The sequence below is a fragment of the Balaenoptera borealis genome (assembly GCF_965194805.1).
Source record: "Balaenoptera borealis genome assembly, chromosome: 1".
Taxonomy (NCBI): Eukaryota; Metazoa; Chordata; class Mammalia; order Artiodactyla; family Balaenopteridae; genus Balaenoptera; species Balaenoptera borealis.
In genome coordinates this window covers 173,297,690-173,316,074 of record NC_138860.1, presented here as the reverse complement: position 1 = coordinate 173,316,074, position 18,385 = coordinate 173,297,690, and the positions used below count along the sequence as shown (strand labels likewise).

Below are 18,385 nucleotides of genomic sequence, written 5' to 3'. Positions count from 1 at the left end.
TACTTTGATCTAATCTTGAGTCTGATTCTAATTAGCAGAACCTGAATTATAGCCAAAACCCATCTGCAGGGATTCTGGGAAATGTAGTTTTTAGCTTTTTAACCTCTGTAATTAGGAAAAGAGTAGAATGAAGTTAGCATGAGCTACTCCACAGCATATTCACCACACTAACACAAACACCACCATCCCCCCTCACCCCACTCTTTACATATATGAGGAATCCAAGACCCAGAAAGGTTAAAGGACTTGCCCAAGGTCATTCAGTAAATGAGAACGTGGGCTTCCCTAATAGTGAAAGCCCATTGCTTTTACTACTAGGACAAACTCCTATAAAGGGTGAGTAAAAAGCTCCTTTAAGGGAAGGAAGAGTGCCATATTCAGAAAACAGACTTTGGGGACTTCCCTGGTGGCACAGTGGTTAAGAATCCGCCTGCCAATGCAGGGGACACGGGTTTGAGCCCTGGTCCGGGAAGATCCCACACGCCACGGAGCAACTAAGCCCGTGCGCCACAGCTACTGACCCTGTGCTCTAGAGCCCATGAGCCACAACTACTGAGCCCACGTGCCACAGCTACTGCAGCCCACGTGTCTAGAGCCTGTGCTCCGCAACAAAGAGAAGCCACCGCAATGAGAAGCCCGCACACCGCAACAAAGAGTAGACCCCGCTCGCCGCAACTAGAGAAAGCCCGCGGACAGCAACGAAGACCCAACGCAGCCAATAAATAAATAAATAATTAATTAATTAAAGAAAAAAAACAAAACAGACTTTGTCTTCCATATTCTCTTCTCTTTGGGGAAAGGGAAGGAGGAGGTATGGAGAGATGTGGGGTTGAGACTTCTAGGCAAAGGTAGTGATACTGTACCTTCTGGATTTGGGTCTCTTCCATAGGAAGATGTAGGAAGCATTTACTCTGGAAGGAAGAAACCTCAAAAGCTAGAATTTCTTGGAATTCCTGAGTCAACATATGGATGAACTCAGTTGCCTAGGTGACAGTAGCTTTCCTCCATCTATCTCCCCTTCTCCTTCTCTCTTGTTAGTGCTTTTATAACCTGCAGAGCTGTCTGGGAGACTACCTTGGTGAAGTACATGCCCTGGTTCTGCCATTGTCCTTCTCCAAGAAGACCAACCAAAATCCAAAAGCTAGCCCCTAGATTTGGGATTGCCCAGCTGGTTCTTGTCTTTCCGGGGAAGGTGGGTGAGGGGTAGCTTGGGCTTTTTGAACAAAGTCCTCCCAGAAATGCTATACTTACAGAAACCACTAGGGCCCCCCTGCACCAGAGTGAGAATCTTGGTCCAGAGAGGAGGGCCCATAGGTGTGAACTATGTTAACATACTTGGTAAATCAAGCATGGAATCAGCTCTGTTGTCTTTTTCTCATATTTCTAAGATATTTGGTGTTCTACCTGAAAGTTGTGATGAAACTGGTATGTGATCTAGTGCTGTCCCTTTGGGGGCCAGTGCTTGATCTCTTGCTCCATCTACTTCCGTGGCCAGAACCTATTTCTCCTCCCCACCTGGTGTCAGCATGGAATTGGCTGGTATTGTGATATCATCTCTGATTGCCGTGAGGCGGAGCTCATCTCCAAGCTGTTAGCTTGCTTCCCATTGACCTTTCCCAAGGGAGCTAAGAAGCCATGCCTTGTTGAAGGTGGGAACTAGAGGTTGAAGGTTCAGACTGAGAGCAAATCTGTCCCTTAAGGCCAGCTGTGTTGTGGGAGGAATATTGACTGTTGTTTACTGAGATGAGTGAAGGTAATTTCCTGATATTTGAGGGAAGGTAGGAGAGAAACCAAGTTCCAAATAAATTCACTGCATCTGTATTCAGAAGAACTGTCATCAAGAATATTCGTTTTTTTCCCTCCTCGTCTTTTGCTTTTAGGACTTGACTATGTCTTTCCCTGTGTACAGAGTTGTTGTTGTTTTTGTTGTTTTTTTGGTTTTAAAGGCCTTCAGGGCTGTCTTTTCTGGTTTAGGGGTCTATCCATTTCCCACTCTCAGATTTGTTTGTCCCACCCCCTCCCCCCAAGTCTTTGGATTTTATCTAGACCCATAGGTCATGGTAGGGAAGACCACTGGCAAATATAAATTTAGGGCTTTAAATATCAAACCAAGGAGGCCATCCAGCCCCCTAGACCTTGATCTACGCTGTGTTCAGCACAGTGCCAACTTTACCTTCCCTACTTGTGCACATTACGTCCTCCTTGCTTTCTGGTTGCTGTATTTCTGAGGAGCAGCCAAATGAGGTGAAGCCTAAGGCAGTACCCCTCCCCCTTACACTTCTCAGATCTAGAATTTTGCCGTCTTTTCTGTGTTCCTTTCCTCTCCCCCTTTTCCTATTCTCCTTACTCAAGTTCTAGGATCCAAGCTGAGGATCATGATGGAACATGGTCTGTGTGATTGGCCTTCCTGACAGGGAATGCAAGCTTGGAGAAAGTAGGGGGTTCTTAACTTCTTTGCCTTCTCTAGCTTTCCAGTACTCATTTCCTGCTGGGATTAGAATAGCCCTATTCCATAAATATGCACTGATCTTGACTGCTCTAACTCAGGCCCAGCTCTGACCTAGTTTCATTTTTTTTCAGATTTGAGTCTTAGCAGCTAGTGACCCTTACAACACTCTGTACACTTTTGGCCAAGAGGTGGTTTCTGGCTAAATGAGACATTCTCTAATGAGAAATGCCTACGTGAGAAACCTTGGCAGGGGAAGGGTATGTGTCAGAAGGCTGGTCAGGTAGGTAACATGGGTATTATACAGACCTGGTGGGGTTTGTGACAAACTAGAAAGCAAGGTTTCAATCGATCAGCGCCTCTGGGAGTTCTAGGATCTATTCTTTTCACAAGTTGGGAATCTGGATTTTTTTATGTAAAACATCTGAATTATTAGAAAGGTCTCTATGGGGATGCTGGGCAATGGATTAAAAGGTTCTCTGAGGCTTGTGGGTCTGCCCCTGCAGCTTCTTGTGGATTGCCCATGTAGCTTTGGTTCCCTTGAGCTGGTGCTTACAATTTTTCTGGGTTTAGGGGCCAGCTGTGGGAAACACCATCTATCTGTTGCCAACTCTTATTGTGTTTTTGGTGTTTGTTTTATTGGCTTGGGGAGGGGGAAGTGCAAGGGAGATGTTGAGCAGAAGCACTCAATGTGATTAAACCTCTAGCCGAGCAGATCTGTGGGAGCAGAATATCGACCCCTGGAAAATCAATGGCTGCTGCAGTGGCCGAGCTGCTGTTTGAAGGGGCGCCCACTGCAGGAATGCCGGCAGCCCAGCACTCTTTCTTCTCCCTGCTTTTTACCTCAGCAGCGCCCTCAGCCTCCACCCAAAGGGTCAGACCTACCTCAAGAGATTTTGCTGAGGTGGATTAGAACAGCAGGTTCTTGTTTTTTGTAATTAGATTGAAATTTCTCCAGTGACACAGAGCCCCGCCTCCCGACAGCCTCCTTGCCAGACGTTCCTTCCCTGCACTGCAGTTCTATCAAGAGCTCTTATCAAGTGGCTGAGGCCCTTTCAGGATTGCACTTCTCAGTTCTAGGCAGGAGAGTCAGTTCCCTTGATGACAAAACCCAAGAGTCCCTCCTTCATTGTGGAGGTCTAGAGTGGAGGTGTGCAGGGTTAGGGTGGGGGAATGACTATTAAAGGAAAGAGACTAATAGAGATTGGGTCTAAAGAGGATGCTTTTGAGTAATATTTATCAAGCATTTATAGTCTTTTGTGTGCCTAGCATTTTTCTGGTCACTAACAACATAGGAGAATACAGCTCCTCGGGCTAATGAGGAAAAAGGCAGATTCAGCACAGTACCATCAGTCCTGAACATTGGGTCTAGAGGATCTTGAAGGGACTCTGGGCTCTGCCTGCGGAGCGAGGGTGAGGGGTCAGGGTAGTTATACTGTGATTGTGGAGGCTTTGGCCCCACAAAGCTGTTCTCATCTTTGAAGATCCCAAGGCAGAAAACAATTTTAATCTATAGTTGCTACACCTATAGTGCAACTTCAAGCAACTGTTCTTCCCACCCAGTTCTCTTTGATAGCTGGGAAATGGGCTACGCTGTTGTGTTAGAGGAGAGTTCTGTTGCCCCATTGTTGGAGCACGGCTGTGGGCAGGGGGTTGAAGTTTGCTTGGCTCATGCCCCCGGAAAGGAGTAGTTCGGGAGTTGGGGCTCCTAAACAAGACCCAGTTGTTCTGCAGTTTGCAACGGTGGCTGCAGGGCTGGGTGAGGAAGAAAGTGTGAAATTATCCGAGATGAGGCCGCCTAGAGTGTTTTGACTTCTCTCTCTGGGCCACACCCTTATGCTTGGTAATAGGATTAGGGCACAGGAATACCAGCAAAGATCAGACACCTACTTTCATGGGACTTAACTTCCTGCTTATCTCCCTAGATTCTAAGTCACTCTCTCCTCCCTCCTCACCCCTGTACATTAAGTATCCTTCTAAGGACCCAGAGGTGAGGAAAAGTACTATACCCTTTAGTATAGAAAAAATAGGTTTAGATTAAGTGAGTTATAGGTGACAGGGCTGACTTGAAATGACCATGAAAGAAAGTTTAGAAAGGAAGAGTGATTTATAAGGAAGAGTGGCTAGGAAAGAGAGGAACACCATAGCATTGTAGACTTGTAGAGTTGGATTATCTAGTTTTATTCTTTCCTTCTGCAGAAGAACTAAGTGATGCCTAGTGAGGTTAGCCTCTTAGAGTCATGTAGCTAATCACCTGCTGTGTCTGGAGACAGACTGTTGCCTCACCTTGTTTGGAGCATGGAGCCTCGCCTTTGATAGTGGCAAACTTCCACCTTATGGTGGAAAGAGTGCAGGCTTTGGAATCAAAAATATGGGTTTAGACCCAGTTCTTCTGTTTAATAGCTTTCTCTCCTTGGGTAAGTCATTTAACTTCTGAGCCTCTTTCTGCTTTGTTAAAATGGGGATGATACCTACTTCAGAAGATGGTGAGAATGAAATGTGAGACAGCCACGTACCTTAGGGTTGAACACATGATAGTCACGTATTCGTGTCAGTTCTGAGTCCCTTAAAGAGGGAGACACGAAGGGACTTGCTTTATTCCTCTTTCCAACATCCTTTGAATTTGGAGATTTGGTCTCCCAGAGCTTTCTTTATGAAATTTGATGCGTATGTGTAGGGGATTTCGTCTTGCAAGTGGGCCCCTGAAAAGCATTCTAGAGACAAGAAGAGTCTGACCTTTCTCTACTGTGCATTTCCCACCAGGCAGCCAGAAGGTACCAAGAAGAAATGATTCATCATCGCCAAAATAAAAGCTTGTAGAAAAAGAGAAGTGGGAGTTTGGTGAGGGGTTTTTGGGAACTTGGGGTGGGGGGTTAAGAAATACGAGTTCTCTGAGCCTCTCCCAGAGCAGTTTCTTCTCTCCCACACGGTGAGTCCGTAGTCCAGGCAGGAGATGGCGCTTGGTCCGAAGCTGCAAGGATAGTTGCCAGCCTCTGTGTCTTTTCTTTCCCCTTCCTTACCACCTGCTTAAATCCTGACTTGGAAGTAAGAGGCAGCCTCTTCTGTGTGTTGATTCGTTCTTGGCATTTCCGCCAGCACCGCTAGCCTGCTCTCAAGGGAGGGATGGCATTTGGTCTCTTGGACTAAGACCACGTATTAGAACAACAGAGCAGCAGTCCTGTAACTCTGGAGTCCCTTCTAGCCTGGGTGGGTCAGATCGCCCATCTTTCCATTTAGCAAAGACTGAGGAGAAGAAAGAGAGAATTATTGTACTGAATATTTTTTGTGAGTGTTTGATAGAGGTAGCCTCTTCCTCCCCTGACCCTTGACAAATATGTTGCTTAAAGAAGGCTTTATGAAAAAATCAGCTCTCCCCAAAATTTATTTGCCTTAAGTAGTTCTGAAGTAATTAAGTTTGTCTTTTTCCTTGAAGTTTGTTAAAACTGTTGCCTCCTTTCCTACCATCTGCCTTTCATCAAAGGTTAAGTTTCCCAACCTCTTCTGTGTTCTTCAGGATTTCCTCCCATTCTCCAGCCTGGGAGCAGCCTCCCACAGTGACCGTGGATCTGTTAGGCTAAGCAAGTATGTGTGTAGAATTTACCTGGGGTGGATGGTTTCCCTGCCAGTAGTCAGCACAACTTTGCAAAAGCTCTTCACAACTGAAGGAATATGAGGACTCCATCTGGGGGTTAACAAAAGCTCTATTTCTCGAGGATTCAGCCAAATTTATGAGAAAACCCTGAATCTGAGCATCGCCATGAGCTCGTTCTTTAGACTTCCTTATTGATGTTGCTTAATCTGCTCAGCAAAATGAGCTGATGTCATCCTTGTGAGTCTCTGTCAGAAGATTGTTTAACACCCCCCCCCCCCTTCTGTAACCCTGATCTGGTATCTTCCTGCTTGAAAATGTACTTAATCAGGCAGCCAGTTCATGTTAGAATTTGTAGCTCTTCCTGTGAGAGCACTACAAACACCCCCCACCCCCACCCCCCACCCCACACACCCCCAGTGAGGTATGGACTGTGTGATTTCGGGCATGGTTTTGTTGTGGTGTGAAGAGGTGTTAGCTGCTGAGTTCTCTTTGTCAGCAGAGCCTGACAGACCCATGCTGGCACTCGCTGGGGCTGGGCAACCAATCACAGCTGGAACAGTTATCGTCATGGAATCCCTATGGGCTTCCTCTATCAGGTCACATCCCAAAATAACATTGGGCAGTATTTCAAGTGAAGAAACGAAGGCTTTTGGGGCTGTAGCCAGCCTGGAGTGTGAGATTCTGTGTGAAATAGTTGGACCTGCTCCAGCGCTTTTGATCTGCATGGTAGATGAGCAATAAAATGCATGAAACACGTTGGAAACACGTGAGGAAATTCTCCCTGGCCCTGCTGCTTCCTTGGAACTGGCAGGGCACTGAGTGGGCTGATCCTCACCTCCTATCTCTCAGCAGGATTATGCTTGGAGGAATGCAAGCCCGGGAAAAGAGATCTTTCCACTTACAGGGCATTGCTACAATTCTTTCAGCAGTCCTCCTAGAAGACACCTGTTAGGTGGGCTCTTTTGGGAGAACTGAGAACCTGAGTCCTGAAATGCTAAAGGTCGCCCCACCAGGGAGAGAGAGTAGGGGCTTGGATTGATTGAACTTTGTCTGTGTGATATGTGTGCTGTAGAAAGCTGTACTTGTTAGGCACATTGAAGTCTGACTCAACAACCAGACATCCGGCTTTTTGTGGAACAAAAGACCTGAAAAACTGGCTTTTTGTAGGGTAGAAAGCAGAGGTGTGTCCTGTGCAATAAAAGGACGTGGAGTAGTTCAGAGCAATATCTGTTCATGTAGATAGAGGAGGGAGACTTCTTTTGGAGTCTTCTGCCTTTACCACTCCCTCTCATTTCCCAATAAAAACATTTACTGTGATTAGCCGCTCAAATTGATGGGTATATCTTACATCTTATACTGCTATGTGCAGTTGTATCTCTCATTCGGGGTATTGCTGCTGGTATTGCATTTTCCATATGGCCCTGACTATATGGTGCTGGTAGAGTTTCTTGCAGATGCCACAGGGGCGTCAACAGACTCAGATTTGTCCAGTCCTTTTGTCGTATAAGTGAGAAAACTGAAGCCCAGCTTGTTGCTAGCTTGCCCGAGGTCACAACTGATAAGTACCAAGAGCTGGGCTTTGGTCTCCTAACTCAAGATTATGATGCTTTTTCCTCAGTCTATATAGTATCACAGCATAGTGGAAAGAGAAAGAACATAGGCTTTGGGGTTCAGCAGATCTGGGTTCAAAGTCTAATTTCTGCCACTTACTGGCTGGATGGCTTGGGCATGTAACCCCGTCTCTCAGCATCCGCTTGCTCCTTTTCAACATGTTAGTGGTGGTAGTACCTACTTCCAAGAATTGTAGAAAATTAGGTAACTCCATAAAATGCCTGACACATTGTAGATGCTCAAATGATAGTTACTGTTAGTATTAATATAAATGATCTGTTACTTCCTATGCTAACATTCTGGTTCTTAATATTTTTTTAAATCAACTCCCCCCATGCTAACCAGTTGCCATCTGATGAAAATGACAGTTTGAGAGACTGGCTTCAAACCAACCAAATGAGAGAGATAAGAAGATTAATGCTGATTCTTCCCCTCCGGTTATTCTGTGCCCCGGCATCCCAGCCCACGTGGACTGCTGTTGACAGTGGTTTACTTAGTACTTTTTCTCTATGAGGCTCAGGGCACTTCTCCAAAACTGACAGCTCTCCTCAGAATGCCTCTGTGAAGGAAGCTACCACATTGCCACCACAGGTGCCTCCAGGGTCCTGAAAGCCCAACCCCAGGGGCTGCCAGTGCTATTTTCAGGCTCCTGGGGTCCCTCAGCTGGGCTAGGACGTTTGCTTGTGTATCTGTGGAGAGCCTGGTTTTTAACAGACGTGTGGCTGAAGGAGCATCTGTAGGCCCCGCCCTGACCCCATAGCAGTGGTTGGTGGGTTGGTGGGGTTTTTTCCTTTTGTTTTTTTTTTATTGATATATATTCGATATACAACATGATATTAGTTTCAGGTGTACAGTATAACGATTCAGTATTTGTATATATTGCGAAATGAGGAACACAGTGAGTCTAGTTAACATCATCACCTGTATAGCTACAGAATTTTTTTTTCTTGTGATGGGAACTTTTTAAAGATTTCAGATATACAGTATTATTAACTTTAGTCACCATACTGTACATTACACCCCCATGGCTTAGTTATTTTATAACAGGAAGTTTGTACCTTTTAACCCCCTTCTCTGATTTCTCCCCCCAACCTCTGGCCACCACCAATCTTCTCTGTGAGCTTGGTTTTTGTTCTGTTTTGTTTTAGATTCCACATGTAAGTGAGATCATACGGTACTTATCTTTCTCTGTTTGACTTATTTCACTTAGCATAGTGCACTCAAGGTTCATCCATGCTGTCACAAATGGCAAGATTTCATTCTTTTTTATGACTGAATAATAATATTCGTCTGTGTGTGTGTGTGTGTGTGTGTGTGTGTGTGTGTGTGTGTGTATGTGTATGTGTACACCACATTTTGTTTATCCATTCATCTGTCAGTGGACATTCAGGTTGCTTTCATGCCTTGGCTATCGTAAATAATGCTGCAGTGAACATGGGGGTGCATGTATCTTTTCGAGTTAGTGTTTTGGTTTTCTTCGGATAAATACCCAGAAGTGGAATTGCTGGATCATGTGGTAGTTCCTTTTTTTTTTTTTTTTTTTTTTTGAGGGACCGCCATACTGTTTTCCATAGTGGCTGCACCAATTTGTATTCCCACCAGCAGTGCATGAGGGTTCCCTTTTTTCCACATCCTTGACAATACTTGTTTCTTTTCGTCTTTTTGTTAATAGCCATCCTAACAGACGTGAGGCTTATTGTGGTTTTGAATTGCATTTTCCTGATGGTTAGTGAGGTTGAACATCCTCTTTTTTTTCTTCCTCAGTTCCTCAGGAGGTCTCCAAGGATGTACACCAGATGGCATAGGGGTTCCTCTACTGAAGGCAGCAGAGAGAGAGCAAAGGGGACTTTAAGTTTACCTATACTATCTGAACTGTTTTTACCATGAGAATGTTCATGTTTTACTTGTTTAATCAAAAACAGAAATGTTTAAAACACTTAATTTTTCAAGGCCATTTGAAGAGTTCTTGTCTTATGGATAGACCTTCAATTCCTGTTCTGTTCCAAAATATGCTGATTTCTTTTTCCTCTAAGCAAGTAGCTCTTATTACTAGAAGCTGGTGGTTTGGTAAGGAATGGAGACAGCAGGAGGGAATGCTGAGGAAAGCTACTGGTCCCTAAAACAGAGCATTGGGCTGTGGTTTCTGTTATAAACCAGGGCTTAACAAGTGGCTTTCAAGGCCTTTTCTGGCCTACACAGTTGGCTCCTCTTGTCATCTTGCTGCCTGTTTGAGTTTACTCTCCTTGGTTCAGAAGCTAGGTGTTCCTGGTACAGCTTAGCCCTCAACGTGGGGAAGGAATCCTCCTCTCTCGGGATGAACTCAGGGTTCTTCATAGCTCCAGGTACTTTAGTCCTTTGAGAGGAAAGAGGCCCTCTGGTGTTACCTAGAGGAGGGCTTCTTGAGTTCTCTTCCATGCTGGGACTAATTCTAGTTGCAGTTTGAAAGCATGCTATGTGTACTGGGTGTACTGGGTCTGCTTCTTGTAGGAAAGCTAGCATTTTCTGACTTCTCAGCTAACACTGAGAGCTGAACACAGACACAAATGCACACCTGCCTACCTGCCTTGCCTTCAAGGCAAGCTTTGTTCCCACAGAACTCAGCAGAAATACTCCCAGCCTAGCGAAATAACCAACCGGTTTGCAAAAGGTCCAACCAACCTGGATACTTAGGGGAGAGCCTAAGAGGTGCTCTTTGATCTCCAATGTTACTGTCCGACTCCAGGGTCAGAATCACCTCGAACTGATCTTTCCAAGGTGAGCTTGTTGTGGGAATAAGAATAGACTCAAATCAGGCCATTTTGGATTTCCTTCCTCTTCAGATGTGTCTCTTTAAGAGAACTCTTTTCTTAACTATTTGAGTATTAGGGTTTTCACAGACCTGAGCCCGTACCCAAAGCTTTCATTCTTTCTTCAAGGTACAGTTAGTTCCCAGCCTGAAGTTAATGCGTGATGTTGAGCCCATGGTATTGCTAGAGAGTGAACTTGGGGCTGGGGGTGGGTTGGGGGTGCATTTCCTGGGGTGAATACTTTTCTTTTTTTCTTTTAATTTTTTTGCCGTGTCACGCGGCAAAGGGGATCTTAGTTCCCTGACCAGGGATCGAACCCGCGCCCCCTGCAGTGGAAGTGCAGAATCTTAACCACTGGACTGCCAGGGAAGTCCCTTTTTCTTTTTTAAAATATTTTTCATATTGAGCTCCTGATTGCTAATCTTGGGGTTTACTGACCTAGAGTGAACTCTTTACCGATTAATTCAAGACAAGCACAACCTCCAAATAAATACCAAATTCTCATTGAAACACTTAAAACTAGGGAAAAAAACTGGGTTTGTTCAGTTGGCAAACATGTGTTCATCCCTGTTGTTGGCCAGGTGTTAGGAATGTAGTTCCAGACCCTCTTGGCAGTTAAAGAATTGTCTGTGCAATATATCCCTTTCTTACCTCCTACCCCTTATGTTTTAAAGTATGGTAACTTGGAGTGAGTTCTTGGTAAATGTAGGTTATAATAATTTGATGGAGAGGGGATCTGTGAACGTTGCCCAAGCTTGTTAACATTTTCTTATAGCTCCTGATGCTGTCCTGGCAGTGTTTTGTTAAGTTTCCCCGTTGGAAAAGAACTAAAGGCTCACTGAAAGAGCTGCTCTCTTATGACTGTGCAAGTTGGGGCTGGGAAAGAAGATGAAAGTACTAGATGTGCTTCTGGTAGATAGACCAGGGGTCAGCAAACTATAGCTTGTGGGCTAGTTACTTTTTTTAAATTAATTAATTAATTAATTAATGGCTGCGTGGGTCTTCGTTGCTGCGCGTGGGCTTTCTCTAGTTGCGGTGAGCCGGGGCTACTCTTCGTTGCGGTGCGCAGGCTTCTCATTGCGGTGGCTTCTCGTTGCGGAGCACGGGCTCTGGGCGCGCGGGCTTCAGTAGTTGTGGCACGTGGGCTCAGTTGCTTCACAGCATGTGGGATCTTCCCGGACCAGGGCTCGAACCCGTGTCCCCTGCATTGGCGGGTGTATTCTTAACCACTGCGCCACCGGGCAAGTCCCTAGTTACTTGTTTTTATAAATAATGTTTTGTTAGAACACAGTCACATCCATTTGTTTATGTGTTGTCTGTGACTGCTTCTGCACTCTGGTGGCAGAGTCGAATAGTTGTGACAAAGACTGTGTGGCCTTTAGAGTCTAAAGTATTTTCTCTCTGGCCCTTAATAGAGAGTTTGCTGTATGTAAGCTATAGTATCACGACTGCATAAATGTGTGCAGTATATTTACTTTGGGTTGTTTAAGAAAAATGTTGATCATGTAGTAGGATTGTTGAAAAAAGAATCTTTCTGCCTAATACTGCTAATCCATGTCCTTGTGTGTATGTTCCAGGATCTGTCTGGTTCAATAGACGATCTCCCCATGGGGACAGAAGGAGCTCTGAGCCCTGGAGTGAGCACATCAGGGATTTCAAGCAGCCAAGGGGAGCAGAGTAATCCAGCTCAGTCTCCTTTTTCTCCCCATACCTCCCCTCACCTGCCTGGCATCCGAGGCCCCTCCCCGTCCCCAGTCGGCTCTCCTGCCAGTGTTGCTCAGTCTCGCTCAGGACCACTCTCGCCTGCTGCAGTGCCAGGTACCCTCGGGTGCTGACCTTCGGGGAGAGGGAAAGAGGACTGGCCCCCAGCAGTATTAGGGAGCCCCAGCCTTCTACTGGCAGAGAGTTTCCCTTCAGCATTTGAAGAAGGGAGATGGGAGCCCCTTTGCTGGATCCTTTTGTGAATGGGATGCTGGGAGGTTCTTGGCCTTCTCAGAAGCCATTTCCAGTTCTAACTTGACCTTCTGGCTAGAATTTCCAGGCTTAGCCATAATTGGCTTACTTCTTTCTCTGTCTGGAGCAGGCAACCAGATGCCACCTCGGCCACCCAGTGGCCAGTCGGACAGCATCATGCATCCTTCTATGAACCAATCAAGCATTGCCCAAGATCGAGGTGAGAGGCTGGGTTTCAAGGGAGGGGGGAGCAGGGCAGAGGCAGACCTTTGATTGGTTATCTGTGCAACAGCTTTTGGAGAACTATATGACCATGAAGCTTAGGACAATCTCAGCAGCAGGTTGTGAAGTTAGGATGGGCTTGGCCATCTTGGTGCCTCCAGAATTATGTGCCCCCACAGTCATTCTTTGTTGGTCATGTGTTTTGATGGATTTCCCCCCTACATTGTGCCTAATTTGGTCAGCAAATACTAAATACTCAGCACTGAATCTTTACCCTTTAAATCCTACCTCTTTTTGGGGGGAGAGTGGGGTCATTGCTGTTTGTTTTTTCAAACCTCCATTTAGTAGAAACAGTTGGTATGCCCTGGTTAATGGCTGTGTCACTTTTGAGGTTGCCTAAAAGAGCACATAATTATACAGCAAATAAGAGCCCCCGTGCAAGTATTTGCTAAAGAAAACGTAGATGGTGAAGTCCTAGGGTAAGGGAGAGCATTTGTTCCCATTGTATTGAGGTACTAACTGTATGGACACTACCCACAAATAGGTTACATGCAGAGGAACCCCCAGATGCCCCAGTACAGTTCCCCCCAGCCCGGGTCGGCCTTATCTCCACGTCAGCCTTCTGGAGGACAGATGCACACAGGCATGGGCTCCTACCAGCAGAACTCCATGGGGAGCTATGGTCCCCAGGGGAGTCAGTATGGCCCACAGGGTGAGTATACTACCGTAGGAGTACATGGAGGTGAGACGAGAAAAGAGTTCCTTGTCTGATATGCTGCTATCTGGGTTATTAGAGTAGAACTATCCTTTGCCTTAAATCCACCAAGGCCAGGCCCTAAAGTAGGGCAGGACTGCCATCATGGGGAAGTCCTTGAATATCTCTGAGCCTCTGTTTCATCTGTAAAATGGGGATAAGGTATTTAGCCCAAGACTGAGCACAGACACTTAGTAAATGGTAATTATTGGTTATTAAACTTTTTTGAGTAAATTAGTCCTACTAGAGTAGATCTTTGCTCAAAATCAGCCCTAGATGGATCTAAAGCTGAATTTCTTACACAGAGCATGGAAGACGAGTATGTAGAAAGGAGAGAATTCTGGGAGTTGAAGGGCCTGGATAGCAGCATAGCCAGCCTTGCCTGCCAGACAGCCTTGCTCTGTGCTGTGCTGTCCTTTCCTAAGATGAGGGGACGACCAAGGCCTGCCTTTAAATACTCCTGGCCCCACGCCCCAACCCCCCCACTTTTTTGTTTTTAAATGGATCATGAAGTTTTGTGTTGTTGTTGTTGTTTAAAGAGACCATGAAATCGGTCTCTTTCCAGACCAAATATTGAACGATTCCCATTGTTTGTTATCCTTGGAGTTTTAGAGTTGAGTGTTATTAGTGAGTTGCTAGTGAGTCACTAACCAAGTCTCTGCATCTTCTCTCCTTCCCCTCCCAGGAGGCTACCCCAGGCAGCCAAACTATAATGCCTTGCCCAATGCTAACTACCCCAGTGCAGGCATGGCTGGAAGCATGAACCCTATGGGTGCTGGAGGTCAGATGCATGGGCAGCCTGGCATCCCACCTTATGGCACACTCCCTCCAGGGAGAATGAGTCATGCCTCCATGGGCAACCGGCCTTATGGCCCTAACATGGCCAATATGCCACCTCAGGTTGGGTCAGGGATGTGTCCCCCACCAGGGGGCATGAACCGGAAAACTCAAGAAACTGCTGTCGCCATGCACGTTGCTGCCAACTCTATCCAGAACAGGTAAGGAGGCCTGGGAAGTGAAGAGGGAGGGTATCAGTGCTAGGAAACTCATTGTAGAGTCATTTAGGTTGTTGAGATACTTCTGGACCTAAATCATGTTATCTTGGTAAATATGCATTTTATTGAGAGCTCTTTAGAAAACCAGGTTTCTTTACAGTGAAAAATACAGCAGAAATGCTGATTCATAAGCATCTTAGATTGGTATCAAATGTCACATGACCAGATATCATATGTAAAAAACTTTATAAAGTATACATTATTTTGATTAGTAAAATAAGCCTTCAGAGTTTATTTCTTCTGCCAGTCTAGCTTGTTGGTTTCCAAAAGGATTTTTTTTTAATGCAATTTTATTTATTTATTTATTTCTTTGTTTATTTATTTTTGGCTGCATTGGATCTTTGTTGCTGCACGCGGGCTTTCTCTAATTGCGATGAATGGGGGCTACTCTTCGTTGCGGTGCCCGGGCTTCTCATTGTGGTGGCTTCTCTTGTTGCAGAGCATGGGCTCTAGGCACGCGGGCTTCAGTAGTTGTGGCACGTGGGCTCAGTAGTTGTGGCTTGCGGGCTCTAGAGTGCAGGCTCAGTAGTTGTGGTGCACAGGCTTAGTTGCTCCGCAGCATGTGGGATCTTCCCGGACCAGGGCTTGAACCCGTGCCCCCTGCACTGGCAGGCGGATTCTTAACCACTGCGCCACTAGGGAAGCCCTCCAAAAGGATTTTTAATGATTCACGTGATTTGGATCTACAATGTAAGAAATGGAGGATGGTGAGGTTGTGGTTTGCCATTTCTCCTACTCTTATGTGTGGTCCTGTGTGTTTGACTCTGGTGCAAAAGTGCAGAAGGCTCATGTGATTTGGTTTAATGACTTCAAGATTCATCTCTTCTTCCTTGGCCGCTGACTTCAGTGACTGTGATTCTACTGTTTTTGAGGACTCCGTCTGTGTACCCCATTGTTGGTGCCTACAGTTCTTAAAGTGACTCTTCCTGGGATGTTGATGAACCACGGTAGAATAGGGTGATTGACTATAAAAAGGTGGATTTGGTAGTACCTCAGAGCGAGGGAAGCACAAAGTTTGCAGTAGGCCCATCAAGAAGGAATACAAAGGGGAGTTCCCTGGTGGCCTAGTGTTCAGGATTTTGGGCTTTCACCGCCGTGGCCCTGGTTCAGTCCCTGGTCAGGGAACTGAGATCCCGCAAGCCGTGCAACGCGGCCAAAAAATAAATAAATAAGGGTTTTTTGAGGTATAATTTTTAAAATAAAATAAAATAAAAAGAATGCAAAGCCCCTACAGGTGCCATGCTGTGAGTTTGGTTGGAGTGACATGACAGAGTAATAAAATTGAGCATTTAATCTAGGCCTTTTGCCATAGTGAGGGCCCTTAAATGCAAACACAGCTTGACTTTGGAGATGCCTTAAAAGGAGGCAGTATTTAAGAGACACCGTAAGACTCCATTCTTCAAGGAGTGTATCCTTTAAAATTGAGCTATGATTTCTTTTTGGGAGCTTGAACCCTCTTAGAACCGTTTGTGGGTGGTAGAAGATAAGAATATCTCTGTGCATGTTTGTGGTTTGCGGGAGCCATAAACTTTTTCCTTGTAAGCCTAACTAGATGATCTTGGCTCACACAGCCCTATTTAGGTCAAGTCCAAATCTGAAAGCTTAGTGTCTCTAACTTCTGTCTCTCTCTCACGCTTTGCATCTTCTTCCTCAGGCCACCAGGCTACCCCAATATGAATCAAGGGGGCATAATGGGAACTGGACCTCCCTATGGACAAGGGATTAATAGTATGGCTGGCATGATCAACCCTCAGGGACCCCCATATCCCATGGGTGGAACCATGGCCAACAATTCAGCAGGTAAGTCCTAGTCATTGTTCACCCCAGGGATTTCTTCCAAAGTGATCTTCATGTCACCAACCTATTGGACTTTTTTCTCTTTTATAGGGATGGCAGCCAGCCCAGAGATGATGGGTCTTGGGGATGTCAAGTTAACTCCAGCCACCAAAATGAACAACAAGGCAGATGGGACACCCAAGACGGAATCTAAATCCAAGGTAATGATTTATATCTTGACCCCTCAACTTTCTGTCCCATCCTTTCAGTGATAGGAAGGAAAAAGAAGAGAGGGTGATTAGATTCCAGCCTTTTATGACACCAACTAGATAATCTTGGAAAAGGGTGCTGTCGCCTCTTCTTACCATGAAGGGTCCCAGGATAATAGTTCACTGAATTAGGTTTGAATTAGCCTAATGGGTCCTAACGTAAATAACATGTTCTCACAGCTGTCTGATATGGAGGAAGTGCCAGACCTGCAGAGTAGAATTCTCTGCACTGCTCTCTGAAACTGTGATCCCTGTCCTTATGCGCTGATAGATGGTGTATGTCATGGGGCACTAGTTCTTCTCTTCCTGGACCTTACTCAGAACAGCAGGAATGGTTGGTGCCCTACGTTCTATAAAGTGGGAGACGAGGCAGGTGGGGTTTGGGTCCTTGGCCTCTCTTAGGTTGGTCCTGAGTGTGCGATTGGTTGGGCTGTGTGGCATTCTGGGGACCTGCTCAGTATTTAAGTCATTTAAAATATTTCGGCCCTTTGTCATACCTCATTTTCCCCAGCTTATAAAGTAGGGGAAATAAAAATCATAGCTGCCACCTCTTGTGGACGTTCACCTCTGGCTTCCAGACTCATTTAGTCATCCTCATGTCTTGGATAGGATATCCAAAGCCATTCAAGCAGGACCCTTCCTTTCTTGAGAGGAGGAAGAGTTCATTTTCAGTTTAGTCAGTTGTCTGTCTCAAGGTCATGTTTTGTGTTTCTTGAGTTCTCTGAAACAGTCTGTAAAAGTGTGTCCAGGCTCCTGGGTAGTAGTATGGGAGTAGTGACATTGATGTCAGGTGGACAAGGGTTTGACTCTCAGTCCTGCTACTTAAGAGCTATGAGATCTTAGGCATGGCCTCCTTGTGCCTGCTACCTTATCTTTTAAGAGAAGAATAATTTATAATACCTAATGTATAAAGGCCTCTAGCACAGCACTCAATACATAACATATATAAGCAGTGTTAGCTTTCTTTCTTTACAGGAACATCTAGCTCCCTTTTGGTTTTTGTGAAGGCAGTGCAGATGTTAGTGACCACCCCGGAATGAGAAGCTTTACCGCTGCCCTAATCAAGGGATTTCTAAGACCCCTAGCATAGGCTTTGAATCTGACCAGTTCCTAAGAATCTTGACCTGCCCCTTTCAGAAATCCAGTTCTTCTACTACAACCAATGAGAAGATCACCAAGTTGTATGAGCTGGGTGGTGAGCCTGAGAGGAAGATGTGGGTGGACCGTTATCTGGCCTTCACGGAGGAGAAGGCCATGGGCATGACAAATCTGCCTGCTGTGGGTAGGAAACCTCTGGACCTGTACCGCCTCTATGTGTCTGTGAAGGAAATTGGTGGATTGACTCAGGTGAGTGCCTGGCACTTGGCTTCCCCTGTGGTTTCGACAAGCCTCTCTCTAGGTACTCAGTGGCATCACTGGTGCCATGCATCCCACAGGCACATCACCCTCTCCTGCTGCTCTCTGAGTCACATACTGACAGACCAGGGAGCTCGGGCCTTCCAGAAGATAAGGCAAAGGGAGGAGGCTGAGACCTCCGTGGGTAGTGTAAAGTATTAGCATTAACTTACCATGTGTCCGGAGTCCCCCTGGGTTGCAAAAATCGGGCAAGTCTGGGGGCATTCTGATTCCATGGCAGGCAGTTTGGAGTAGTAGACAAGGGCAAGGTTCAGAGATGGGTCTGGTTTTGAATTCTTTCTTAGCCACTTACGATACATGTGACCTTAATCAAGGTGTAAAACTACTCTGAGCCCTCGTTTTTCTTATTTGTAATGTAGGGACAGTGTGTATCCTGTTAAGACTGTCGAAAGCTGGGGATAATCAAACAAAGCTTTCAGCAAGATTTCTGCCACATAAATTGGTCTACAAGATGGTACAAGGGAAGCCAGAGTAGTTGCTGATTCTTTCATTCTAGAAAGCTTCC

At 45.7% G+C, this 18,385-nt stretch overlaps 1 protein-coding gene across 5 annotated transcripts in view; it reads left to right on the top strand.

Moving 5' to 3' along the window:
• The window catches only part of ARID1A (AT-rich interaction domain 1A), a 75,534-nt gene that overhangs the window by 45,290 nt on the left and 11,859 nt on the right, over positions 1–18,385 (top strand). For 2 of the 5 annotated variants that reach the window (XM_082349102.1, XM_082349104.1), the window contains exons 5-11: positions 12,013–12,253; positions 12,516–12,608; positions 13,155–13,322; positions 14,050–14,362; positions 16,074–16,219; positions 16,307–16,416; positions 17,602–17,811. In XM_082349102.1, coding sequence (XP_082205228.1) covers positions 12,013–12,253; positions 12,516–12,608; positions 13,155–13,322; positions 14,050–14,362; positions 16,074–16,219; positions 16,307–16,416; positions 17,602–17,811 — 1,281 coding nt within the window. The remainder of the gene's footprint in view (positions 1–12,012; positions 12,254–12,515; positions 12,609–13,154; positions 13,323–14,049; positions 14,363–16,073; positions 16,220–16,306; positions 16,417–17,601; positions 17,812–18,385) is intronic. The other 3 variants (XM_082349105.1, XM_082349103.1, XM_082349106.1) reach the window with 2 other exon arrangements.